Source organism: Carassius auratus, unplaced genomic scaffold (genome assembly GCF_003368295.1).
Source record: "Carassius auratus strain Wakin unplaced genomic scaffold, ASM336829v1 scaf_tig00215205, whole genome shotgun sequence".
Taxonomy (NCBI): Eukaryota; Metazoa; Chordata; class Actinopteri; order Cypriniformes; family Cyprinidae; genus Carassius; species Carassius auratus.
The window spans coordinates 370,983-398,175 of record NW_020527982.1 but is presented as its reverse complement, the minus strand read 5'-3'; the positions used below and the strand labels follow the sequence as shown (position 1 = coordinate 398,175).

General features: G+C 36.5%; 2 protein-coding genes across 5 annotated transcripts; one reads left to right on the top strand and one right to left on the bottom strand.

Annotated features, from left to right (window-relative positions):
• Positions 1-1,351: 1,351 nt before the first annotated feature.
• Positions 1,352-9,719, top strand: LOC113093907 (guanine nucleotide-binding protein G(t) subunit alpha-2-like). 2 transcript variants are annotated; one of them, XM_026259483.1, is made up of 10 exons: positions 1,352-1,441; positions 1,552-1,728; positions 3,620-3,662; positions 3,854-3,995; positions 4,660-4,817; positions 5,146-5,274; positions 5,487-5,616; positions 6,324-6,477; positions 7,249-7,457; positions 7,747-9,719. In XM_026259483.1, exons 2-9 carry the CDS (start codon positions 1,611-1,613, stop codon positions 7,437-7,439), a joined length of 1,065 nt encoding a protein of 354 aa, XP_026115268.1. In that variant the 5' UTR covers positions 1,352-1,441; positions 1,552-1,610; the 3' UTR covers positions 7,440-7,457; positions 7,747-9,719. The 2 variants fall into 2 exon arrangements, with proteins under 2 accessions (XP_026115268.1, XP_026115269.1); XM_026259484.1 differs by having other exon boundaries at positions 1,378-1,441; positions 1,547-1,728.
• Positions 8,836-25,695, bottom strand: LOC113093906 (guanine nucleotide-binding protein G(k) subunit alpha-like). 3 transcript variants are annotated; one of them, XR_003287945.1, is made up of 10 exons: positions 25,167-25,695; positions 17,314-17,356; positions 16,556-16,697; positions 15,377-15,534; positions 13,600-13,728; positions 13,397-13,526; positions 12,766-12,919; positions 10,687-10,897; positions 10,358-10,470; positions 8,836-10,217 (listed from the first exon to the last, which is right to left on the bottom strand). XR_003287945.1 is itself a non-coding variant. In XM_026259481.1 (9 exons), the coding sequence occupies exons 1-8, from the start codon at positions 25,282-25,284 to the stop codon at positions 10,707-10,709; spliced, it is 1,065 nt and encodes a 354-aa protein (XP_026115266.1). In that variant the 5' UTR covers positions 25,285-25,695; the 3' UTR covers positions 8,836-10,470; positions 10,687-10,706. The 3 variants fall into 3 exon arrangements, 1 of the variants encoding a protein (XP_026115266.1); XR_003287946.1 differs by having other exon boundaries at positions 8,836-9,694; XM_026259481.1 differs by having other exon boundaries at positions 8,836-10,470.
• Positions 25,696-27,193: the final 1,498 nt, after the last annotated feature.

The following is a 27,193-nucleotide window of genomic DNA, read 5'->3' as shown; positions in this document are numbered from 1 at the left end:
CTGAAGTCTTGTAAAATATTTTGACTTTTTTTTGTGATTTCTCACAAAATCTCAACACATTTAATAAAATGGCTATGCTCGTAATAACTTTGTCATTTCATCTAAACATCAACATTTTGTAATATTGTCAAGGTTAATTTAATTTAATTTGTATGATAGATCTCTCCATATAATAGAGATCTATGACATTGTATTATAAGAATATCAAAGGTTTTCGTGTTTATTTGTTAATAAGGGCTTTATGGACCAGAATTGAGACAAGGCCCCAAGTGGCATGATGCTAGTGATTTTATTCATTTATTTATTTAACTTCTTGTCCCAGGTGGGGGGGGGGCTTCTTCACAAAATACTGTAAATAATTGTACATTTTGTGCATGTTTTAGTTTTAAAGTAAATTGATATATTGCTCTTAATGTTAGCCTACTTGATTTTTCTCTTAAGAGATTTGCTGTAATGAACATTTGTTAGTAAAAGCAATTTTTACTTATTGGGAAATGTCTTTAAGAATATCAGTATGATGTCATTATTCAAAATTGATCAATTACATTTATGTCAAATAAATAGTAAACAGCCACCAAATATCAGAAAGGATGTCAAATGTTGCTGAATTTGTGGCTATTATCGCAGACAGTAATTTTGGGTTGGATTATTATTGGTTTGAATCATTTAATACAAGCTTTTAGTCAGGATAAAAATAAGTTTTCACAGCCCATTGAGATTAAATCTTATTGAGCAGTTATAGTAGACGGTTAATGCAGATTCATTCCATTAAGCGCAGTGAGAGGTGGAGATAAAGATCTGTTCAATGGTGTTAAAGATTATGTTAGAGAAGAGAACAATGATCGGATGGCAACTTCAGCGCTGACTTCATCACTCCCATCTCCCAGAAACAAGACACACTGACCTGTAAGCTCTCCTTCCTTTACCTCTAGTCCCCCAAGCTTGGGGTTACATAACACGTGAAACTGGTTGTGTGTGTGTGTGTGTGTGTGTGTGTAGTAAATGGAGAATGCTGTACATGTGGCAATCCCTCAGACAAAAGAGTCTGCCAAGGACTAGAGTAAAATCCTTTATCTTCTAACCTGTAAGAACTAAATCAACATCAGAGTTCAACAGACTGAAATAATAAGAAAATTATTGAGTTTGTGGCCACAAATCTAAACAAGCCCCCACTGATCACACACTATCATCTGGTCAATGTCAAAAGCTAGTTCACTAGAAGCACTGGTCCTAATTTTTCAACCTTCATTTCTGTCCTTGTTAGCCAAGCTAATAGGATTGGCTGGTTCACACAGGAAGATCAGCAAAGCCCTCCCCAATCCTAAGCTAAGACTTTTGAGGTGGACAAGGAGGAATTAGAGGGGATAGAGCAACCAAAAGAGGAAGCAGGGCATTCTGCTTCAGTCTCTGTGCCTGTCTCTATCCACTCGTCCATCCGGAGGTAGGTCAGTCACACCTAGAAGAGGAATCCACACTTTTGCGACCCTCCTCCTGCGACGTGATCCAAAGTACAGGGCTACCTGTATCCATTTCTCTCTCTGCAAAGCACAGGGGAAGCCGGCAAAATTTCTTACCTTGAGGACCTTGACCGGGAAGCGTCAGACGACGAGATGGGTAGCGGAGCGAGCGCAGAGGATAAGGAAATGGCCAAGAAATCCAAAGAGCTGGAAAAGCAGCTCCAGGAAGATGCTGATAAAGAAGCAAAAACGGTCAAACTTCTGCTGCTGGGTAAGAAATTGGTGTTCGTTTGATTCCTCTAGTCTAGTCCACTGGTATTGAGTTACAAGATTCTGCCTCCAGAATGAGCAACTGATGCAGGACCTTCAGAAGCTTTACGTACATTTGTGTCTGCAACAGGTGGTCACTACTATTAAGCTGGAAAATAGTAAGATCCAGGTGAGAACATTGCTGCAGATCTTAGCAGGACTTCAATTGTTTCTGATCATAAGACATAAGCGTCCTTTATGATTGACATTAACTAGTGAAGAAGATAATAAAGTGACTTCAGAATAGGCAACACTATGAGAAAGTTTGTTCATCTGATTTTTTTTTTTTTCAGGGATTAAGAGTTATAAATGCACTGAGGCAGAGCATTAAGACATTCTATAAGCAGATAAATCGGACTTACAATGGATTTGTGACAAGCACGAGTTATGTAATTAGATTATAAATGACACAATGGTAATCAGTTGTCATGTTTGACCTCATAATGTTGTAGCCTTAAAATACAATAATAGAGATTAGATAATTTTTTTTATTTTTACAAATGATTATGTGGCTTTTCCACATATAATACCTGTTAGATGACATTTAAAACACTATCAAGTGCTAATGCATTGTAGATGATTTTGCATGTGAGTTAAATAATGCACATTAGCTCTTTTTCTGTTAATAGTTTTTAGCATGAGTGATCTTTGTCTAATTTATTAAAAGTTTCATTTAAATGAGCTTTTAAAAATGTTTGATTCCTCCTTAACTTTAGCAACACATCTGCATTTTCACTGCAAATGAAGTCGCCCAAAAAGACCACAACCTGAGGAACACTGTGAATTGTGGCATATTGACAATAAGACCAGAATCCGATTACTGTGATGATTTAAGCCCCGATCCTCTTAAGCTCAGGTTCAGTTTATCTTCCAATAGGAACGGGAAGCAAAGGAGGCCACTTTCAGTGCTCCGAACAGTTTCTTACATCATGACACCTTACATCAGTGAGCCATTTCAGCAAATCACTGTGAGACAGATGCATCGATTAAGAACTGACCTGATAAATAACTTTGTGTCTGAACAGGAAGTTCATGTTCTCAGATAGTAATAACAACATTAAAATACTAAAAGAGAAGTAATAATATAACTAATTTTAGATACATATACATTTTGTCTGTAGTAAATTTTGGAAATGGGTTTTGAAGGCTTACTCAATAAAATAGCAATATTTTATTGCCCAATAAAAACTATACAGTCAAATAGACCAGGGATGACACATGTTCTCTGATATGGATAACTCAGAAAGTAAAAGGGACATATGAGTGACAGTTGCAACGGGAGATGGTTGAGGCCCCACCTCCTTGCCCTGGACTGACTGAAGCTCCAAGACAAATCAAAGTGTCAGTGATCTTCTGAGAGGCTTTCCCTAACACAAATCCAATTGGGTCACTTTATAATTATAAGCATGTTAAAGAGACTTCCTTCGACCTGGCCATCAATGACAATGTCTAACGCTTAACATTGACCTTGTTATTAAAATAAAAACCCACGGAGAGGAATATAAACAATTCAAAAAAATAAATTCAAAACTAATAATTCAGGAAAAAGGCACTATGCGATGTGTAAGACCTATAGTAACCATAATGTACACTGTAAAAATTATTCAAAGATAACTGGAGTATGTTTTACGGAAAAATACTAGTTCAGTCTTTCTGCTTCAAAGCTTCATGTTTAATTCAGAGTGTCACTGGCTGTGTCTTTGTAATTATCCATGAAATGTAAAAGCTAAACGTCATATAGAAACATAATGTATCCAGCAAATTGTCGAGAGCATTTGAGGACTCCTCACTTTCCATTATGTTTATCATATTGTACATTGTTCTTTATCATATTTTCACTTTCTGTCTTGTAGGTGCTGGAGAGTCAGGGAAGAGCACCATTGTAAAACAGATGAAGTGAGTTTAAATTCATGCAAAATCCAAAATATTTGCTCAGAACAGTCAGTTTGTATCATTACGTGTTGTGGAATTGCATAATTCAGGATATACTGTATATATATATATATATACTTTATATACCTGCCTGCCCTGTATGTACTGTACTCATCTTCAAAACGTTAATCAGAAATACTCTGTTGCTCCCAAAGAATTCTCCATCAAGGCGGTTACACGAAAGAAGAACAAATGGAGTTTCGATCTATTATTTTTGGCAACATCCTGCAATCTGCTATGGCCATCATCAGAGGCATGGAGATGCTGGACATCAACTTTGGGTCACCAGCAGCACAGGTCTGCAAAACAACTCCACAACAAATGATTAGTGCACTCTTAAAAATAAAGCTGCTTCACGATGCCAAAGAAAAACCTTTTACTACAAATGGTTCCATAAGGACTAACCCTGTTTCACAAAAGGTTATTTGTGGCGAAAGAAAGTTCTTCAGATTATAAAAAAAGGTAAGAAAGAGATGGTTCTCCAAAGAACCTTTGACTGAATGGTTCTTTGTGGAACCAAAAATGGTTATTCTATGGCATCGCTGTGAAGAATCGTTTAAGCACTTTTATTTTGAAAAGTATGTGTAGACATTCACATACCATAAAAATGCACATGCTGAAACACAACAACATACACAATTTTGGTTTGAAAGGACATTTCCCCCTTTTATCTAAACTTTTTTTTTTTTTTTATGAAACATTATGCATGGATGAAGTGTTCACAATAGGATCTAAACTCTTAGGAAAAATCACAAAAGTTGCCACTGGGGTGATAACAAAAGGGATATTTTGTACCTTATTCACCCCTAAAGGGTGTATTTTAGTACCTTCTCTCTGCTAGAATCAAGAACACAGAACCAAGTCTCCGTCCTACAGGTTTTTTTTTTCTCAATAATCCATTAGCCTTGGATTTATGTCACAATACAGGAGAATAGATGTCCAATTTCTTCGTCTCATACAGGAGGATGGTCAGAAGCTCCAGAACCTGGCTGACTCCATCGAGGAGGGCAGCATGCCTCCAGAGCTGGCAGACGTCATCAAGAGGTTATGGAAGGATTCAGGTGTGCAGGCCTCGTTTGAGAGAGCTGCTGAGTACCAGCTGAACGACTCTGCTGGATAGTGAGTACAACACTCAACAGGGACAGCAAGTTCATTAGAGCCTGAGGGTGTAGCTGCATTGAGCACAATTCACTTCATATTGTGGGAATTCAGTAGACCAAGGTTTGAAACTCAGTTCCTGGTGGGCCACAGTCCTGCAGAGTTTAGTTCCAACCCTGGCAGTAGTTTTCAAATAATCCTGAAAGACTTGGTTTGGTGCATCTAAATAATGTTGAAGTTAAACTCTGCAGGGCTGTGAGTTACGCCTGAAGATTTCCAGGACTTTAGCAGATGATCATTTCAGGTGTGTATGCAAATGTATAGCTAATTTATAGTTTATCTCAAACAGCTACTTGAGTGAAATGGACAGAATCTGCAAACCTGACTACCTCCCCACCGAGCAGGATGTGCTGAGATCTCGAGTCAAGACTACTGGTATTATTGAGGAACAGTTCTCCTGCAAAGAGCTCCACTTCAGGTGTGTCTTACCTGGCTAATGTGATCGAATCAACTGTTGCGCATACTCATACTACAAATATTGCTACTGTAAAGAAACTCAAGACCTGGAATTCTATTACTGTTCATGTAAAAGGATCATGTTAGGTAGATTTCAGCTGGTCTTGTGTAACTAGAGCAAAAAGAACCCACATTTTGAATGAAAACGTTTCATGATTTTTCACTGGTCCACAGGATGTTTGATGTGGGTGGCCAGAGGTCTGAGAGGAAGAAGTGGATTCATTGTTTCGAAGGTGTGACTTGCATCATCTTCTGTGGAGCCCTGAGTGCTTACGATATGGTGCTGGTAGAAGATGATGAAGTGGTAAGTGCTGATCTTTAGACAACACTAAGTTAAGGTTCTTTGTTGCCATCTACAGTTCCATAAAGAACCTTTAACATCCATAATCTCTCCATTGAAAAAAAGGTTCTTTATTGTGGAATAAGGTACTTTAGTTGTTTTAAATGTTCTTTATACTAATAAAAAATGGTTCTTTTAAAAATTGTTTACTGAAAGATTCTTCTACAGCATCACTGTGCAAACCCCGTTTTGGAAACGTTATATTGAAGAGTATTTTGAATAGTTTTCACACACCCTTTATTCACTAAAGATTGCAAGATCAGTCATATGTGACCCTGGACTATAAACCCAGTCTCAAGTAGCATGTGTATGTAATATATTATACGGGTCAAAATGATAATTTTTTCTTTTATGGCAAAAATTATTAGAATATTCAGTAAAGATCATGTTCCATGAAGATATTTAGTAAATTTCCTACCATAAAAACATCAAAAGTATACATTTTGCACCCTCAGAATCCAGTCATTTAAATAGTTGGAAAGCTTATTTATTTAGCTTTCAGAAAATGTATAAATCTTTAAATTTGAAAAATGGACACTTATGACTGGTTTTGCGGTCCAGGGTCACATATTATAAATATCACAGAGACCAATAAAAGTATTTGATACCAATGTTTGACGTTCTAGCAGTGCATCTAAGCTTATATTGTCTTCTTGTTTCTCATGTTTCAGAACCGCATGCATGAGAGTCTCCATCTCTTCAACAGTATCTGCAACCACAGGTTCTTCGCCACAACTTCCATTGTGCTTTTCCTCAACAAGAAAGATCTCTTCCAGGAGAAGATCAAGAAAGTCCACCTGAGCATCTGTTTCCCTGAATATGATGGTGAGTGTGGTCTCTATGGAAATAAACACACCACCTTAAAACAGTAATTTACCCAAAAATGAATGATCTCACCCTCATTACATTCAAAAACCTTTATGACTTCATTCTGTAGAACATAATATGTGATTTTTTCTTTAAAGTATATGTAAATATACTGAAGATGAATGAGGACTGGAGTTGTTAAGATACAGACTGACAAAAAAAGCACCATAAAAGTTTCATATAAGAGGTCCAGATGACTTGTGACTCTTTTGAAGCCATATTTTAATTAATAATCTTGATTTGCACATTTATGAGAGACAATGTCTGATTCACAAATGAATCATTCTTTTGAGCCAGATCTGTAAAATGAACTCTATGAACTATTGGACTCAAACTAATCACAATGGTTAACGTCTCACTGGAAGTGAGGACACTATGAGTGAATAATGACTTCAGTAAATTCAGTCGGTTTCTGATTTGGCTTCTTATGGCTGGTGATGGCATTTTGTGATGCTTTTGCATTTCTTTAAGCTTCTTTCGTTCACATCATTATACTGAAGAAATATTTGTAAGGGAGGATATTCTTCAAACATTTACCTCAGCAAACGATAGAGGGTCATAGAGGTTTAGATCAGCATGAAGGTGAATAAATGATTGAAACAGTATATAAGGGCATCATAGCTCTAAGAAAACAACTGATGGTACTTGAACTGTAAATACAAATACAGTCTTCACAACCTTTATTGAATTTGCCCATCAAATATGATGTTGAAAATTCCAATTTTCCAGGTCCAAACACATATGAAGACGCCAGCAACTATATCAAAGCTCAATTTCAAGATCTGAACATGAAGAAGGGAGTAAAAGAGATCTATGCTCACATGACCTGTGCCACAGACACAAAGAACGTCGAGATTGTGTTTAACGCTGTGACAGACATCATCATCAAAGAAAACCTTAAGGACTGCGGTCTGTTCTAAACACCGTCTTTTTCAAAGGTATGTTCCCCTAAAAACACAAAGCCGGTTCTTACTCCCTGTCTACACCGGACACAACCAGAACATTAAGAGAAAATAACTCCCATCGCCTTCAGTTGATGGATGCCACGGTTTCTACTTCTATTTCTGTTTTTACTGTCTATACTTCTAACATCAACATGGTCCACGGTAGTAAACATGCTTAGATGGCATAACACTCCCACGCTTCCAGTGTAGATGCTATTATAACTTTAGTAAGTTCTATAAAATCATTTCAATTAGATTCTTCTATGATTTTTTTTTTCTTCAGATCTTTCTGCCCCATCCCCACCTGCATGATTGGACCTACTCTGGTGAAGTTGTCACAGTAACAAAAGAACATCCACAGGTGGCATGAAGGTGAACTCTACAGTAAGCAGTCAAGTGTGGTCAGCAGATCCCCGGCCAAAGAACAACAACCTGACCGAACCTCAGAGACTAGATCCAGATTAGACTAATGGCCTCTGCTCTCCAAAGGGACTCTAAAAACATTTCCTGTCAAACTGCTAGTAGTCAATGAGAGAAGGATTACCAAAGAAAGGGGACTTTTGATGCTACGAGTTATTGATGCTTGTACAGAAGCTTCCTCTCAATGTGTTTTAATGTTAAACCTTTAGAGGTTTGACTGGTAGATGTTTTTCCATTCATTTCCTGAAAAAGAAAAGTTAATTTAATGCAATTAAATGTTGCTTTATTAAAGAAACTAAAGTGGGATCCCATCAGATCCCATGGTAACAATTAGAAACATCTGTATATGTACAGCATCTGTTCTCGAGAGTGTAAAAACTTGCATATCAGCAAGACGTGATTGTTTGAATTCAGCCAGCTAACACAATATATGAAAGATGTTTCTTTTTCAGCCCCAAACACAGTAGGGCAGTATGTTTTGTAAATAACAGTAGGAAAAAATCTGTTTAAAAAAAAAAGATTCTATATAAAATATATATGGCGACATAAATCTATTTATTTATGATACAGTGTTACAGTAACAAGTGAAAATTCTAGAATGGCCTGTTGCTTTGTTTAAAGCCTGAGGTCTGAATTTGTGGAGATGTCCTGGAATGTAAATGTAGGCAGATGAAATAAAGACTTGCATCAATTCCACTGGTTGCTGGTGTTGAATTAATATTATGTTAACTGCAAATGGTTGGCCATTAGCTCTACTGCAATTGTGCACTTTCACAAAATACTGACCTTAAATTGTTTTAACTGGGATTTTCAAACACTGGCCCTTTCTGTCAGAGCTAATTTTGAATGAACCACAGTACAACACACTTTTTGCTAAGCGTATTATATAATAAAAATAAAAAAGAGGTGTCTAATGATAGCTTAAATGAGTAGTAAAGATATCTAACCAACGTGAGACTAAACATATATACAACATTTATAACCACAGGCACAATCAGAGAAACAACTGGAATAGAAGGAAATAAGAGCCAAAGATGGCAATTGCACATTTGAAGTATTAGATACACAGTGTCATTAAAACAAGAAAAATATTTGTAAAAATAAAAGCAGATTATTTTCAACTCATGTGTTGTAATTAATTTGTGATCCTGATTATGTATTTGCTACTGTATATGTTTCCTTAAACAAAGGTCAATTGATTATATATGTATTTTCTCAAAACTACAGAAACATTGTACTATGGAGAGTTATACATGATCAGAAAAGACAAAAAATAAAAAAACTCAATAGAAGGGTGTTTGTAAAACTAAACAAACCACATTATTAGAATATTAGTGATTCAGTGCTATAATGTTAGTTGTTCACTTGCACTTTCATGTTTAAAATACATGAAACAGTTAAATCAAATAAAAGCACAGGTATATAGAAAATAAATCACAAATTGTTGCATTAATCCAGACTGAGAACATGAATGTTCCAGCACTGGAATATTATACTTTTTACACAGTATATGGATATTGTCTGTTTTGCACATGCTGGCAACTCTGGCTGTTTAGCATGTTCTGGGAGCAAGATATTATGGACAGTGAACTTGATGTCAACCCTTTTCATATTAAATACAGGTATTACAAACCAGATCACATTGTGTCAGTTTGTTTAAAAATACTGAAATCCACAGGATTAAACAGAATCACATTAAACAAGTCTTTAAAAAAAATCTATCCTCTTCAAGAATGTAAATCTCCCAATCATGTTCTGTTTTCATGGCATTTGTTCCCAAGTGTTCTTGACTCAAGAGAGGGTCCTTATTTCTGCATCATTCAGAAAAAAAAAAAACATTTGTTCACACCTTTACTGTTCCTCAAGAGATACAAAAATAGTGTGTTATATAAAGCATTATGTAAAAGGATCCAAGTCTAATTAGTGAAAAAATAAATGGTGTCCTGTCGCCGTGTGATTGGGCTGTGGATTACTAAAGGTATGACAATAATATAACACAATATAAAACAATAGTTCTCACACTAGCTTAGTTTCACTCATCAAAGCGGCTTAATTTGGAGAAATTCCTATCAGTATGCAAATATATGCAAACTTAAAGACAGACCTACATTTTTTTATAAATTAGCCAAGTGATCACTATGAAAAACATGGCAAAATGGTAACTTTCCCATAAGAACTGACACATTGTTATTAAAAGGATTTAAAATAATCGTCTTATGATCCTATCTTATGATTAATAATCGTTTGATCTTTGATGCAGTGGAGGTTAGTAGAGGCACATATTAACATCCATTGTGGATTATGATCTGTGCACAGTGGTGTGTTATGTAATACCTAGAGAGGAAACAGGAAATGAACAGAATGAAGCTGTATTTGCAATAAAATAATGACTAAAGGGAAGTGGCAAAGAAATAATGTCTATAACGGACTGTCATTAAGAAAGGATGGGGGAAAATGTCCATGGGCATAGGTACCGCATTTAGCGTGAAGAATGCATGCAGTGGGGAGGAGGTCTCTCTTGTTCATTCACCACCAGGCAAAACCAGGAACAACCAGCCAGTGAACCTCGGAAATCTTCCATAAATAACTGTAAATAAGAATAAAATGTCATAATAATCATAATATTTTATACATAATAATTGATCAGTGGTCTGTGGTTTTTGATGCATATGGTTCTATATTCTAGATTAAAAAAAACAAAAACAACAATGCAAACATTAATCAATCATGATTTCAGTGTGAAAACATTTTCACAGATAAATATGCACACTGTGAAAAAGCACATTCTGTCCTGTAAACTTACCTTAGCAGACAGATGATGCTTCAATAGAGGCCACACTCTATGAGGTTATTCTTGATGATGACATCAGTGACCGCATCAAACACAAACTGTACGTTCTTGGTGTCCGTGGCACAAGTGAAGTGTGTGTAGATCTCCTTTGTGTCCTTTCTTCTGTTCAGATCCTCAAACTGGCACTGGATGTAGGCCGCTGCCTCCTCGTATGTGTTTGTTCCTGAACGTCATACGACAGAGAAAAGTTTACGATTTGTGTAATTTTTATTAGCGTGCAAAATTTTGAGGTAAGAGTGATTTATTTTATATTATTTATTTATTTATTGAATGAAATTATTACTTTTATTCAGCAAGTATGCATTACACTGATCAAAACCGACAGTACAGACATTTAAATTACTACATAATATTCAAATAAATGCTGTTCTTTTTAACATTCTACTCATTAAAGAATCCTGAAAACAATGTATAATGGTTTCCACAAAATTATTAAGCAGCACAAGTGATTTCAACATTAAATCAGCATATTAGAATGATTTCTGTAGGATCATGTGACATGGAAGATTGGCTGATTATGAAAATTCCCGTTTACCATCACAGGAATGAATTACATTTTAAAATACAAAGAGTAAAATAGAAAGAGTAGGCTACTTACTCTAGCACTCAATTACTCTGTCTGAACTCGACATAAGATTATGATTCGGGGCACAAAATAAAAATACTCAAGTTATTTTTGGCAGACATTCAGTTGTAGATGCTGCTAATAGAGCAGCTTATTGGCCCAGACTGCCACTGCCCTGCAAAAAGATGCCCATGTGCCCCCAGAAATACTTCCTTATTTAATGCAAATTTTTCCTTACAAACTCTATTATCAGCATAACAATTTGAGTAATTGTAGCTGTGTAAAATGTAGGGGATAATGCCCCCTTCTAGAACAATGTGCTTTTATGTTTAAATTGTAAATAAATTATCATGTTTATGATTCTCATTTTTTTTAAACTGGCACCATTTTGGAGAGAAATTGGCTCTTTTTAATCTCTATTTTAACTCATGGTGTGTGATGATGAACTCTCAAAGGAGTTTCTAATGGTTCTGTTTTCTTTGCACTGTTCCAAACAGTAATATTTCATTTGCAACAATAGCATGCTCTGGTGATTTGTATACCGATAATAACTTTTTCATCTTTTCATCACTTTTATGGTTTTTGAGTGTTATTTTGATGTATTTTAAAGAGTTTGCAGTCAAAATAAATACTGTTGGATGATAGTTATTCTTCATTCTTTCTGACAAACCACAAAAGATTATGTGAATTACAGTATGTACAATGTTTTCCAAATGTTTAAATTGCAGTGTAGTGTTTATAATAAGGGGGCAGAGTCCACAGCTCAGTATTCATGAGTACTTTTAAGTAAGCTACTCTTTTACTCTTACTCAAGTAGTTTTTTGGACAAGTACATTTGACTCTACTCACACTAGATTTTTTGGAATGTAATTGTACTTTTACTTAAATATATTACTTCACTTCTCTTTCCACCACTGAAAGGTTCTGTTTTTAAAATATAAAGACTAGCAAGACTCAACTTTCACCTGGCCCTGAAGGATGATGACTAGCAGACACTAAACAGAGGTTTTCCAAAGTGCTTAAGACAACGAAAAGCTCCCCTCCTCTGACAGGCTGTTCAAACTCAACCTCACATAGCCCTTGCTTCAGTTTTACAACTTTTTCTAAACAAGCAATAATTCATCCACTCTGCTTTTTGCCCCAAAGGCTCTACCAATGTATTGATGTTTGAGTAAAAATATGACTTACTGATTATCTGCAGATCTATCTAATTTTAGACATGATTCAAATGGTTAATGTTTTCCAGGACTGAACCAAGTTATCAGAGGTAATAAAAGTATTGTTGAATATACTGTCCAGAAACAACCACATTTTCTGAGTGGCATCATCATTCACTACATATAAACTCATATAAAAGAAAGTTTAAATGCAAGCTACTAATGTATGTGTGTTAATATGTGCTATTTAAACCACTAAATAACCTTTCTATCATAATGACAATAATTCAATATTTAATATATTCTCACCAGAGTATTCCGGGTAGCATATCGTGAGCGGACTTCTCTTGATCTTCTCCTCGAACAGATCCTTCTTATTGAGGAAGAGAATGATGGATGTGTCTGTGAACCATTTGTTGTTGCAGATGCTGTCAAAAAGCTTCATGCTCTCATGCATACGGTTCTGTGGACACATCGAGATCATCATTTGACAAGTGAGAGCTGATATTTTCGAAAAGTACATTTGGAAAGAATAAACGCAAAGGGAACCAAGGGTTAATTCATTCTGTAACACTGTGAATATTGACTCCACTGAAAATCAATATGCAACCTCAAATTATCCTTGCATGGAAAAATAATCAGTGTATTTTAAGAAATTGGGTCTCATGAGGAAACTATGCAGCCATTCCAGGAGCTATGAGGAAATTGCTTTAACACAACCAGGATAAATGGAACATACCATGTGGTGGCTATGAAGAAATAAAAATATACTGAAATATACTGTAGCTTTTCTTACTGATTTAAATATTTTACTATATTTTCATTAATCCATCATATCAAATGAATTGCCCTGTGATCTTGTTAACAGACTAGTGTGCCTTTCTGATTTATCTCTATTGATCTCTATGTGGCTCAATTCAGGATGGTGAAGGAAACTTACCATCTCTTCATCTTCAGCTAGCACCAGGTCATAGTCGCTGAGTGCCACGCAGAAGATAATAGCAGTCACACCTTCAAAACAATGAATCCATTTCTTCCGCTCTGAACGTTGGCCACCAACATCAAACATCCTGTTTATACACAAGAAATATACAGTGATCAGGACATGAGGGAGAACGAAAAGAGAGAGAGAAAGGCACTTACTTGAAGTAGAGCTCTTTGAAGGTGAAATGTGTTTCTACAATGCCAGTGGTCTTGACTCGAGTCCTCAGCACATCTTGTTGAGTGGGCATATAGGTGGGCTGGGATATCCTATCAAGATCATTCAGATAGCTGGACAAGAGACAAACCATTGTGAGCAATTTGAGTAAAACCATTTAAAAAAACAACACTGAAAATGTCAAGATGATTTAAATGGTTTTTAGAAAAACATTAAAATCACCAAATCAAAACCAGTTTATTTTCTTTATTTTATGCAGGGTCTATTACGTAAACGGTCTCAGTAGCTGGAACACATTTAAAAGCCTGCACCTGTTTTGAGATGTACATGCATATGAATATCAGCTGACATTTAACAAGAGACATAAAAACATAGACTACCATTCAAAAGTCTGGGGTTGGTACGGGCAAGGCTGCATTTATTTGATCATAAATACATTAAAAGAGTTACAATTTCAAATAACGGTTTTCTGTTTTAATATTTTTTCAAATGTTTATTCCCATTACCGCAAGGCTGAATTTTCAGCAGCCATTACTCACAGCTGTACTACTTAATGTGCGTGTTTTTTTTTTTTTTATTTAAATTTCTTAAATGTCTTAATTTTTCTGCTATTATTAAAAGATTTACAAATGATTATGGTGGTAAATGTTTCCCATTCAGGACACCAAAAAAAATCTCCATATTGCACTTTGCCACTCTGTTGAGTGTTTTGAATCTAATTTGAATTAGATTTGGATCTTTACTCTGTTGCATATAATTGTTCTTGGATGCAATGAAATGTATAGTTGATGTTGTTCAAAGCACCTTTGTCAACCTGTGTCATTTTTTAAATGTGCTATTGAAATAAATATTGATTGATTGATTGATTGATTGATTGATTGATTGGTTGATTGGTTGGGAAGGGGTGCAAAAAGAATCATTGTAATGCAGGTCTGATCTTCCTAAAGCACTGCTGTTGCTAAAATAAAGATGTATCCATCACAACAACCCACCCCTCTGATTTTGCAGTAACACAAGAGCACAAAGCTTCACTCTCACTAGAAGATTTGGCTCTATAGCTTCACTACATGAAAGCATGAGCTCACTGAGAGGAAAGAACTTTACTCTTGATTATTACTGGAAACATTCTTAGTGCCTACCAAAGCTGAAAACAGAGTGAAAGAATGACTGCAACATGGAAAAATCTGAGGAAAAAAATGTTGTGCAATGCAATAGAAAGCCACAAATTCCCCCCCAGTCAATGAGCTGGAATCTACCAGGTAAAAAAAAATGCTAAACAAGTTTTCACAAGCAAGATGGATCTCGAGTAGCTGTACAACTGTGCCTCAACCTGAATCTTTCCCGTTCAGGAACCCAAAAACGAATTACTTGTTAATCAATCAATTCAAACAAAAGCAAGATTCCGTAGAAACTAATTATGGTTCAATAAACCAAATGTACTGCAAGTAAAAATAATATTTGCTAAAATTATAAGCCAAAATAAACATTGGCATATTTTATTTAATTAACCGTTTACTTTAAGCTAGTTTATCTAAACAGTGTACCGAAATAGTATTTTTGACTCTTAAATGTTTATGAATGTTACTCCATTATCACAGAAATTCAAACCAATTCCATATTATATGTATTTATATATTATTTGGACACTTTCTGGTTGTCAGACATGTTAATGTGATGAACTACACCTGTTGTTACCTTGCCTTGCTGCAGAGAAAAGCCTGGGAGAAACCTTGGTCCATCATAGTATTCAAGTGCACTTACTAGGCTGCTGAATCATTGAGCTGATACTCTCGTGATCTGACGAAACACGTATGCACTCCTTCGTCCTTCCACAGCCGGCGGATGACCCCAGAGAGCTCAGGGGTCATGACTCCTTCCTCTGCAGTGGCGGCGAGCACAAAGAGCTGCCGAGCATCGTCCTGATGTTAGACAGAACAACATTACAAGACAAACTGAAAACTGGTCTACATTACTGCCACAATGACACAAGACAAGCTGTCAGTCAATTTGATTGATTTAGTCTTGCTATCGGCAGACTAATCTCTCATGAGTCTTTCTGACTGCTTCATTAAAATATACCTCATAAGTTCATGAATAAAGCTATGCAGCTGTATTAGATGTTTATTTTTTGTGTGATAGCGATTAGTGACGTGAGGTAAGTGGTACTCAGAATTTGTGCTCTGCATTTAACCCATCCGAAGTGCGCACGCGTGCACGCACGCACGCACGCACGCACGCACGCACACACGCACACACGCACACAGCGGGCAGCCATTTATGCTGCGCCGCCCGGGGAGCAGTTGGGGGTTCGATGCCTTGCTCAAGGGCACCTCAGTCATGGTATTGAAGGTGGAGAGAGAACTGTACATGCACTCCCCCCACCTACAATTCCTGCCGGCCCGGGGACTCAAACTCACAACCTTTCGATTGGGAGTCCGACTCTCTAACCATTAGGCCACGACTTCCCCTAGAAATTTTGTTGTACTCAATTTAGGTATAATATAATTTCTTTCTGAACTGAAAAAAAGGCATTTTATTATAAACTGTTTTAGTTAAAACATATGTGGGAAGATAATGCTATTTATTTCTATGTATATTCCTGAATATAAATACATTTAAATATCATTCTGCCTTGTTCATTTGGTGAATAACACTGTGGTAAAACATCACTGGATTCTTAGTGTATTTAGAATTAGTGACCAATTATGGTAGTGCATAGTATCATGATTTTAAAAATGATCCAAAATACTTTTATCCTGAGAAGGCTGAAAAAAGAGAATTTTTTCCATGTACTAAACTCTGTCTGGGTTGACCAAAGGGTGAATTTTACAGGCATCACTGTACTCAAATTCCAGCACTAGATGTCCAGTCTAGACGAGCGAAGTAATACATGATTGTTTATGGGCAATTCTGTGCGTGTTTTTAATTTATTTATCTTACCGCTCTTGCAGGATCCCCAAATTCGATCTTTAAGTGGCCCATGGCCCGGATAATGGCGATGATGGACTGAATAGTGTTGCTGTAAACCACAACTTTATACTGCTTACATTCCTCATCTGAGTAGCCATCTTCATGAATGATCCTTAAGTAAAACAAATCAGATAATGACATCTACTGCACATCAAACAAAACAATTTACATCAACAAGATCTAATAATAACTGCTAGCAACATTCCCTCTAAGCTGTGTTCACGGGGGGACTTTTTTGTCATTCTGATGGTAGTCCTGCACAAACCCAAAAATTCAGTTCAAGAAGAATAAATGTGGGGAAAATTTATATTTCTTGAATGGCCATATACCGGTAATCATTCATTTCTATACACATATTAGTATAAAATATTTAATTACACACACACACACACATATATTATATATATATATATATATATATATATATATATATATATATATATAGTATACATAGATATACATATTAAATGTATGTACAATATAAAAACCATACAATGTAAAATATAATATGCAATTAATAAATATAAAATCAAATAAATAATTATATATTAATATATAATTAAATGTAATATAACTCTATAACCATTATACTGTATATCATTGTGGCCAAAGGGTCTGCCCCAAGGTTTTGCACAAAAACAAGAGGGAACACTGACAACCAGTCTCATTTTTACATAACAGCATTAAGAAACTTTAAATAGCTTTTGATCAAAAATCAAAGCACTCACTTCATTTGCTTAACTATTGTACTCTTCCCTGATTCCCCAGCACCTAAAAGAAGACAAACAACACAGAACGTTGTTGATGAGGTTGACGTTGCAAATCGATAAATAAAAGTTTATTCGCCTGACCCAAAACATCACACGCTCAGGAGAAGGTCTGCATAAGATGAATAGAAGCTTTCAACCTCTGCCTCCCACATCACAAGCCCAGCATGAGCTGCAGAACAAGCTCTCTATTTCGGGTTGTGCTTGCCATACGGTGAGATTAAATGCCCTGAAGATGAAAGGTTTGTCTGATGTTAGTTCCCCCAGTCCAAGTGTTTGTGAGGACAGCAGGTGAGCTTTTTATAACCAAGTCAAATGACTCACTTAAATGGCTTATTTACTAACACACGAAAAAGAGATGTTTGTACAAACATGAGTCTGGACACATGGCCTGTATGTTATCCAATGTTTTACTTCTCAGCTGACAAGTGAAATTAACATTAACATAGTTTACAATAATACGCTATTTATCAGGTATTGCAGGCCATTTTTAGCACATTTTGTTTTAGAGTAACTGTAACACTAAATGGACGTTTGTGTTTGTTTCCATTTCATCCCTCTTGTTCTTTGAGCTTGTTTCTGTCTCCCCTTGATTGTGTCATTATATTCAGGTGTTTCTAGTCAATTATCCTCATTTAGTTCCCCATATAAGTTGCATTCTGTTCAGTATTTAGTTGTCCAGTCTCGTTGATGTCTACGCATGTTTGCTACCTGCTTGTTATGGATTACTCCTATGTGGATTAATAAAGACTGTTTATCTTTTTCTTTGTGCATTCACTCCAGCACCACACTGTGACAGTCTGTAACATACAAATAAATTTTACATTCCCTACATTTTTTATTTTTTTATTTTATTGAAATGCATAAGGCTTGAACTTAAAACATCCTTTCCTTTGGCTTGCGATTCCGGTGAAAAATTCTGTCCAGACCAGTAACAGTTCTCTTCAGAATAATTTGTGCCACCGGTTACATGCAGCAAATCTACTGTAGGATGCATTAAGGGTTAGATCAATAATGGCTGCTTCTGAGGTGTGGCTTGCTGCCATATTAGCCCAAATTTATGGCATGGTGAAAAAATAACTGCGGGTCTTGGGGGCAGGAGAATCATGTGGAAAATTTCTTCTGAGAGTCTTGAACCGCAGGCATGCTGCAGCTGAGAGTGAGAAGGCCAAAACGTCCTGCCACGTCTGATGAGGCCTTGGCACAAGTAAAAGGTCAATGAGTTATCAATGGTTGAGCAAACCATAGGTTTTATGAAACCTCATATTGAGAACACACAAACCTATTGACAATATCATCAGTGGATATTTAAGCAAGCCAAATCTGGGTTAGTCATTTTTTTAAAGGAGTAGTTGCACGGGTTTCTTTCCTCTTTCCTATCAAACACAAAAATATATATTTTGAAGAACGTGGGTAACCCTATAGTTGCTTCCCTATTGACTTCCACAGTACTGGAAAAAAATACTATAGAAGTCAATGGGGATCAGACACTGTTTGGTTACCCACATACTTCAAAATATCTTATTTTGTGTTATACAGAAAAAATTAATTTTCACAGGTTTGAAACAACTTGTGGGTAAGTAGGCTAAATTATGACGTTTTCAGTTTTGGGTGAACATATTTCTTTAAGATTTTCATGAACTAGATAAAATTATTAACTGAAGAGATTCGTGTGTAAAAATTGATGAATCATGAAGTATAGACATTGTTTAGGTTTGTTCACACCGGGACAAATATCGTGCACGAATAATCACAAATCGTTTAATGCCTCATGGCTAAACAAAGGGCACCAAAGTGAGTGCACACACCAACATGCAAAACATGATACATAAAAGCATAATTTAAAAAAAAATGCCTCGGGTAAATTTTTTTGGGTTTGACGCTTCGTGTTAAAATCTGGCTGACCAATGAGATGGCCACTTTTGTTCACATCCCTGGAGCTGCTGAAGTTATAGAAATGTTATGGACAGGAATTTCAGATCAAATATGATTCGATGTGGTATTTCTGTTTTTCATTAAGCGCCATCTAATGTCAGGGAGTGAATTTGCACATTGACAGCGAAAATCTCTCGAGTATAAACAGAAAAGACGCTTCGAAATATGTAGATGATAAGCGCAAGTGATAGTCGTCTCGGTGTGTACGGAGGCTTTACTACTCCTGTTAACATACCATAAGTAAAATCAGCAATAAAAATCTGACAACAATAGGCAGGGACATCATGTGCTTATTTTTGAAGGGGGGGAGGGGGGCTCGTCAAGTTTGTTATGTGACACACAGCAGCCACGATAGCGCTGTATAACTGGGTTATGCTTTTTATCTAAAATATATTCCCAAACGGGTTAATTATATCATGAAATATCTTGATTCTCATGTATGTGTAAGTGAATGCTTTTTTTTACCTTTTTTAGTTCATATAGTGGGCGATGTGAAAAGTAGCATAATGTTAGTGAAATATATTAACTACGCATAAAACCAGTTTTTCTGGTGTCATGCCATAAGTTTTTAATGCCACTGACTTTATATTTAATGTGAATTAAATAAAAACATAGAAAGTTACTAATTATAACACTTTCATTGTACGGAAAAAGAGCAAGGTAGCCTACATTTAGCCTACATCAAACAACATTTTCACTAGGCTTGGGTATCGAGTATCAAGTATCGATTGGAACCAGCACTAGCTTTGCGTTTATCCCGGATGCGTTCAAAAGTTTACATTTCGATTCCTAGTTTTGATTCACAGTCTGCCGACCGGAAGAAGAATCCACTGAACACCAACGAAGAAGCGTCTACCAGAAGTGTTGGCATAACCGAGTGAGTCGAACATGGATAGCGTGTGTCGGTGGTCCAAAGTGTGGCTTCACTTTTCTTAACTAGGGATGGGTGATATATCGCATGCGATTGTCATGCTCATTTCGTCAGTAAAGCCGGTTCCCTGATTAGAGGTAAATTGGCATCACCTGGTTTCAAATAGAGCAAGTAATAGACAGAGCCATAGGTCACTGACAAGCTACGCAATATCGTGTTCATTATCGAACGTGACTCATCTGCTAAAATGAACGTGATACTGCGTAGCTTGTAGCTCTGTCTATTAAATGCCGCTCCATTTGCAAGCAGGTAATGGTGATTTACCGCTAATCAGGGAACCGGACTAACTGACGAAATGCATGTGACAATCGCATTCGATGTATCACCCATCCCTATTCTAAACAGAACAAAATCTCAGCAAAATGCAACATTTACGGCAAGATTGTTTCAAGCAAAGGAGGGTGCACGTTGAGCATGATAAAGCACCTCCAAGTTCATGGAGTAGAAATAAATGTGTGCCCCATCTTTGACACGCTGCTCCGACCGTCCTCCGCTGCCTCTCGTCCTCTGACCCCCAGCCTCGCCCCGCAGTGACTGCACTGCAGTCCAAATCCGGTAAGTAAAACAATACATATACAATAAATAATATGTCTTGCGCCAACATTTAGGCAGCTAACAAATTAGCACACATATTTTTAGAACTGTTTCTGATTTTATACTGTACCTGCTGATAATCTGGACTTGGTTTTACAAGTTGTTTCTTATTGTTTATTTGCTATTCTGCACCAGGTTAGCCCATCAGTGGGAGTACCTGCAGCATCATACACTCATGTGTAAATGTGTTTTCATGAGGTTTTCAAAAATAAAGCTCTACTGAGGAAAGCCCCTTGAAAATGTATTCATAATTTATTATATTTATTAAAGTTCATAGATTTGATATTTATATTGTAGTTGAAAATAGCCCTGTGAGTAATTCATAGAAAAGTTCATAGAAAGTAAAAGGTTCATAGAATTAAAATTGATGGAGAAGGTCAGACTATTTCCTTCAGAAGGACCGTTGGCTAGGTAGTTAATTTAAAATATCCTAAACTAAAGAATCATTAGGAACCGGAATCGAAATCGGAATTGTTCAAATTCAAACGATACCCAAACCTAATTTTCACGACTTTAGTCTAGCCAGAGTTCAAGCACTCTCAAAAACTCCCACTACAATCACTGAAGCGGTTTACACTGTGAAATTTAAAATCTTACTTACATTAATCCGCACATCTGCACTTTGTTGTTTATGATGAAAGAATTTGCCAGAGAGCACTGAACAAAACACCAGCGTTTCAGTAATGACTCATCTGATTGCCTCTGATTGGCCATTGCATTCATAAGTTCAACAGAATTGTGTGAATTTAGCGGTTGATGATGTGCCACACTGAATCTAATATATATATATATATATATATATATATAGATAAAATGTTATTGGGCTATTTTTTGTCTTTTGGAAACTGCATTCAAAATCCACTTGGCTCAAAAATCTGAAGGGGCACATGCCCCCTGGGTTTGAATGGGCATGACGCCTCCGACAATAGGATCAAAGTTTTTGCTTTCTCAGATCAAATATATAAAAAGTTAATTATTTATTATGGCAGTACTGTTAAAAACTGTTACATGTCTTACAAAGTAAAATAAACAAGAAATTTGAGCGAACGAACCAACCAACCATATATAAATCAAGGTTATAATTGTGAGAGCACTGATTTAGCATCAGTCAAAGTCAATGTATTCATTCACTCCACACAAATTGGATCCTTGATCAGAACTTCCACACTTTTTCCCAATAACCACAGCTCTGCATTTACAGCCACTTAAGTGAGAGCCATAGATGGTCTGGATGCCATCTGAGCATCAGGTCTTGCTTGCACTGGTTGTGTGCAGCACAGCCACAGAATCTCCACATACACATCTGTGAATGTTTGAATGGGTGTGTGAATGACTTACTCCTTCTGTAATCATTCAGTTAGCTGCAGTGGCATGTGCAGTGTGGTTAAGATGGCCGGCCGCTATTATAAACCCCAGCTGAGCAGAGCCATGCTGTATGATTTATATCTTTTTTCTTTAGCTATTTATTTTTGATTTCCAATAATGGAGGTTTACATTGAGCAGTGAGCTGACCCTTGAAAACAAACCCCCAACTGAGCAATATCCTCTTGTGGGGTAATGATGTTATCAAACAGAAACTAATTTTACATAGAGAAGTCATCCCAAAGTTGACAAGCAAAATGTTTATTTCAGAAACTGACAGTTAAATTAAAAAAGACATAATTTATCACCAATATAATCACCTTTATTTATTTTTTTCTGTGGAAGACAAATTTTCTTTTTTTAAACAGATTGTGGCATTGATGTGGGTTCAACTCATAAATATGATCTTTTCACAGTGTTGTCATTACAAGTGAGAAACTTTCTTTAAGAAAAGAGTTTCAGAATTGGGGGCTTGTCTATGTCAGGAACACAACGAATGCAGCATCTGCATTGATGCTAAATTTGTTGTTTAAGGATTTTTTTTTTTTTTATTTAAAATAAAACTTATTACATGTTACATGTACACACTGAGATTATTGCAAATTATTATATAATATATATACTGAATCAATTTAAATTTAATTAGAACATAAAAAAAGCAAAAACACATCTGATGAGCATTTTTACTCACCATCATGTTCCAACCAAAGTGACATGAATGCACCAACGTCTTAATTATGATTTCCCAACTCTAGAATATGAAGTGCCCTGGAGTACTCATTTGTGAGAAAAAAATAAATAAATAAAAAAGTACTTGATTTCATGATTTCTGAGTCTTTAGAAAGCAAAATGAAACGAATTCTGTAATTTCTGTTACTTTTCTTTTTTCTTCATTACTGATGTCAAATGGACAATAATGAGCTTCTGTGACTTCAGAAAGTTGTAACAAGTACTTTATTTATTTATTTATTTATTTTGTCCTTGGCCATAAGTGGTCACTATGAACTGAGGATACAAGGAAAATCTCTAGTTAATAATGATAACTGATATATAACAGCTGTGAAATGGAAAGAGATTAATAACAGTGGACATTTTTTTCTCTCTGAAACATATGTCTCTATGGGTTTATTTTTCCTTCATTAAAATGAAAGTCAACAGGCTCCAATGTAGTTTGGTTCCCAGTTTTCTTCAAAATATCTTCTTGTTTGTTCTTTCTAAGACAGGAAGTCATACAGGTTTGGAAAAACATAAGGGTGAGTAAATTATGACAGAATTTAACATTTTTTGGGTGGAGTACCCCTTTAAACACCCCACTTGAACTGCAGTTCAGTCAGAAGTTATAATAGAGTCATCATAGCCTAATGCCCCTGAATCTGCTGATGTCAGGAGAACACAAAAAAGCCACAAGAGAGTTCCCACAATGTGATTATGCTCAGAGCTCATTGTGCAATGCTACCGTGATTACAACTCATCCATAGTCAGCTTTGTCTACAGGGATGTAGCCATACTGTCTAATCCACCAGCAGTATTAAAACAGCAAGATTGTATAAAAATAATTTGTAATTCAGGATGACTCGCTAGTTCACTGGTCACTCAGGCCACAGGAGTTGGTCTTTGTCCAGCTGTAATCTCAGAACTTGCTGTCCTTGGACAGTTCTTTCAGAGCGGCTTTTATTTATGAACTGCATTCTGTGTTTAATGGAGCATGTAATATTCGGCTCATTGAAATGCTCGACCCACTTCCAGCATACTGTGGGTTTCCGCATTCAGAGTAAAAAGCCAGACCCCCCACCCCCCCGCAACATGCCCCAGTGTATGATTTAAATGCCAAAAGCAGAGGGGTTACATAACTTGAGAAGAAAAGAGATAAAAAAAGAAGGATTTTTATGAAAACAAATGTTTATCCACTGAAAGGAATACTTTCTTGGATATGCCATGTCTAATCTGTCCGAGGCTTTAAAATGAAAACCTTAAGAACATGACATCACCACCAACAACAGAAAGAAGTTACTGATCATAACTTCTGATTGTGTAATCTACTGCAATGTAACCTGTTTTGACAGAGAATCTGGATGTAGAAGAATGTCACAGTCCAAAGGAATACAATCCCACACAGAAATCACAGATGTCATTCCATATTTGACCACTCCTTAACAAACCACAGTGATTTACTCTGTCAGGCACTTGCACTTGCTACTTTATGTGGATCTCTATTTATGTTCAATCGTTCAGCACTTAAATATCCAAAGAAACCCATAAATAATACAAACAAAAGTGATTAAGACAACCAAATGGTTCTATATCTGAGACCTTTCTATAGCTTTGTCTATTGTTGACTGCCTGCTCCTGCTATCTTTCTATCTAAAAAAACTGGTATGCTACTGACAAAACACCAGTATTTTGTCACTCTAATGGTCCAAATCATCCATTATCTTCTGCATTCCCTCACGCTTTGATAGCTGGATTACTGCCATAATCACACCATTACTTTCCACTGTTTTCCTGTGTTAGTGTGGGGGTTTGTCACACAGAGCAACCAAATGCTGTAGGTTAAATATGGTTTCAAATGTGATGCCCACTGGATGTTTTGGGACACTGCATGGGGGAGGATTACCACTTGGAAACATGTTTTGACAGCACACTGAGCCAAGACTAGTACAAACACATCACATACGGAATCCACTGCAATTTAGGCTAGTCGACATGCATGAGAACAGGTTTGAATAATATTTGAGATGTCGATCTTTGTTTTACAGTCTGCAAAACATTGCACCTTATTACAGCTGAATGTGTAAATGCATTTTAACATGACAATCTGCAGTGACAAGTTCACTTTTGGTCGACTTTGTATCAATAGAATTACGGAACACAATCGAGTTTCGGGAAAGAAAAAAAAATGACAGAACAAAAAAATAGGTACAAATTTTATGCGCAAAATAGCATGCATTTGCATTTTTAAACACTGGTATTAAGAAAGTCTGCTGTATCATACCGAGCAGCAGTAGTTTGACTTCTCTAGATGCTTTTTCTCCGTCCTCTCGCAGGTTCCGATCAATCATCTTACTCCTCTCCATCGCTGCTTTATCTTCAGAACTTAACGTGCAACCCATTTTGCGAAATGTTTATAAAACGATTAATAAGAACCTTTAACACCGAACGATGTAGTAATTTTCCTGCAGCCTGAAGAATAACGATGCCAGAGATGAGGCGTTGGCAGTTCCGCACGAGATGATTCCAGCGGATGAAAACAGATGCCTTAAAACAGATTAAAACAGCGGTTCTGATAGCACAAAGATTATACGGGACCGCGAACCAAACTACACTGACTGAGACAGAGCAAGAAACCCCCAAAAACAAGGTTTTCGTGACTAAAAAGTTTCCACTGGTTAGGTTCTGTGGTCTGCTGTGAACGCCAGCTTAAGATTTTTTCACGTAAAAACGTTATCCAAGATTGTATCCAAAACATGTAGCTAAATGTCTCAAAGTGAATCACAGTGTTTGAGAACGAATCTTTTAAAAGAACGAATCGTTCTCGTTCTCTTTCATGCACTGACTCGCATGTTTCATTCGCTGAAGTCTCTCCGCTTTGAAGCGCGTGCCTTCAAAGACTTACGCCCGGACCAACAGAATTCGACCCCGGCTTGTGATGATGCAATCTTATTGGTTGAACCCATTAAACGAACACGCCCATTTCACTAAACGAGTCAGTTTTCAGTCTGAACGAGTTTTCAGTCAAACTTTTTCCACAACTATTGACTTTGTTCTCTTTCACCTGATTTGTCTCCTGTGTGTCTAGGTGATGTAAAGGAATAAAGCCGGCAGGGGCGTCGGACTGGGGGTAAAACCAGCACTGATTACCAGGGGCCTGGGGCGCTGTAAAGGGGGGGTAAACGATGACGATTCTCGGGGCCCATGACTAAGAGGGGGCCCAAAGAACCCCCCAATAAAATTGTGGTGCTAAAAAATAATATTTGATAGTAAAAATTATTAAGTTTAAATTATTGTATTTGCTGTTTCCTGGTGTCAAAAAAATTATTTGTTGAGGAAACACAAACGTCCGTGGGCCCCTCTCCCCCTCTCGATTATCATAAAATGGTTCAGTCCGCCCAAATTGTATTCCGTAACCAAGGCAACACAAACAGCCTGTCACGAGAAATCGAGTCCGCTAAGGACCCCGAGTGATCCCATTGGCTCAACGAACATTTAAAGGGTATTATTTTTTAGCCTCTGATTATTACAATACCTGCTAAATCGCGTTTTTATTTTTGTCGTTGGAACTTTGCTATAATGACCATTTATGTACTTTAAATTACATGTTTCATAGGCTAGTATATAGCCGACGAGCTAAAGGTTGTGAAATCAAACATTTCTGTGTTTTTTTTTTGTTACTCGCGTATCAGCATAGCATACAACTACTCGATGTGTGTGTGTGTTTGTGTGTAAATTTATATTGTTAATCTAAATTATATAATATAGCAATTGCTTGTGCAGAACCGTGCTATTGTTGTATTATATACAGATATATTATTATTTTGTGTAAAACGAATGTCATATTAATTTTACATGAAGTATGTCAGTATGCCTATAATATTAATATAATTAAGTATAGTAAGAGAATAATGGTTGTTTGTGCACTGAAAGTAAATAAAAATACAGCTAGATAGTTAATATAGATAGTAATAATTGCTATATAGTTATTATGACTAACTCTGATAAAAATCCTCTGCCAGCTACTGTCCAAACTACTATCAGCTGTTTGTGAGGTTTCTGTGCATCTCTTGAAGATGATGTGGAGTTGTATTACTACTTGAGGTCTACAATGTCTCAAGAAAAGCTTTGCAGTCTTGCTATGCTTTCCATTTAGAGCGAGTTGGCTAGAGAGCTCGACTTCAAAAATTTGATTAATGATTTTGCAGCTGAAAAGGTCAGACATTGGATTTTTGTTTAGAAATGTTGAGCAAGTACAAGAGATTAGAAATGATGTGGAAAGACTAACTCAGACTCATCTATGTTATACCT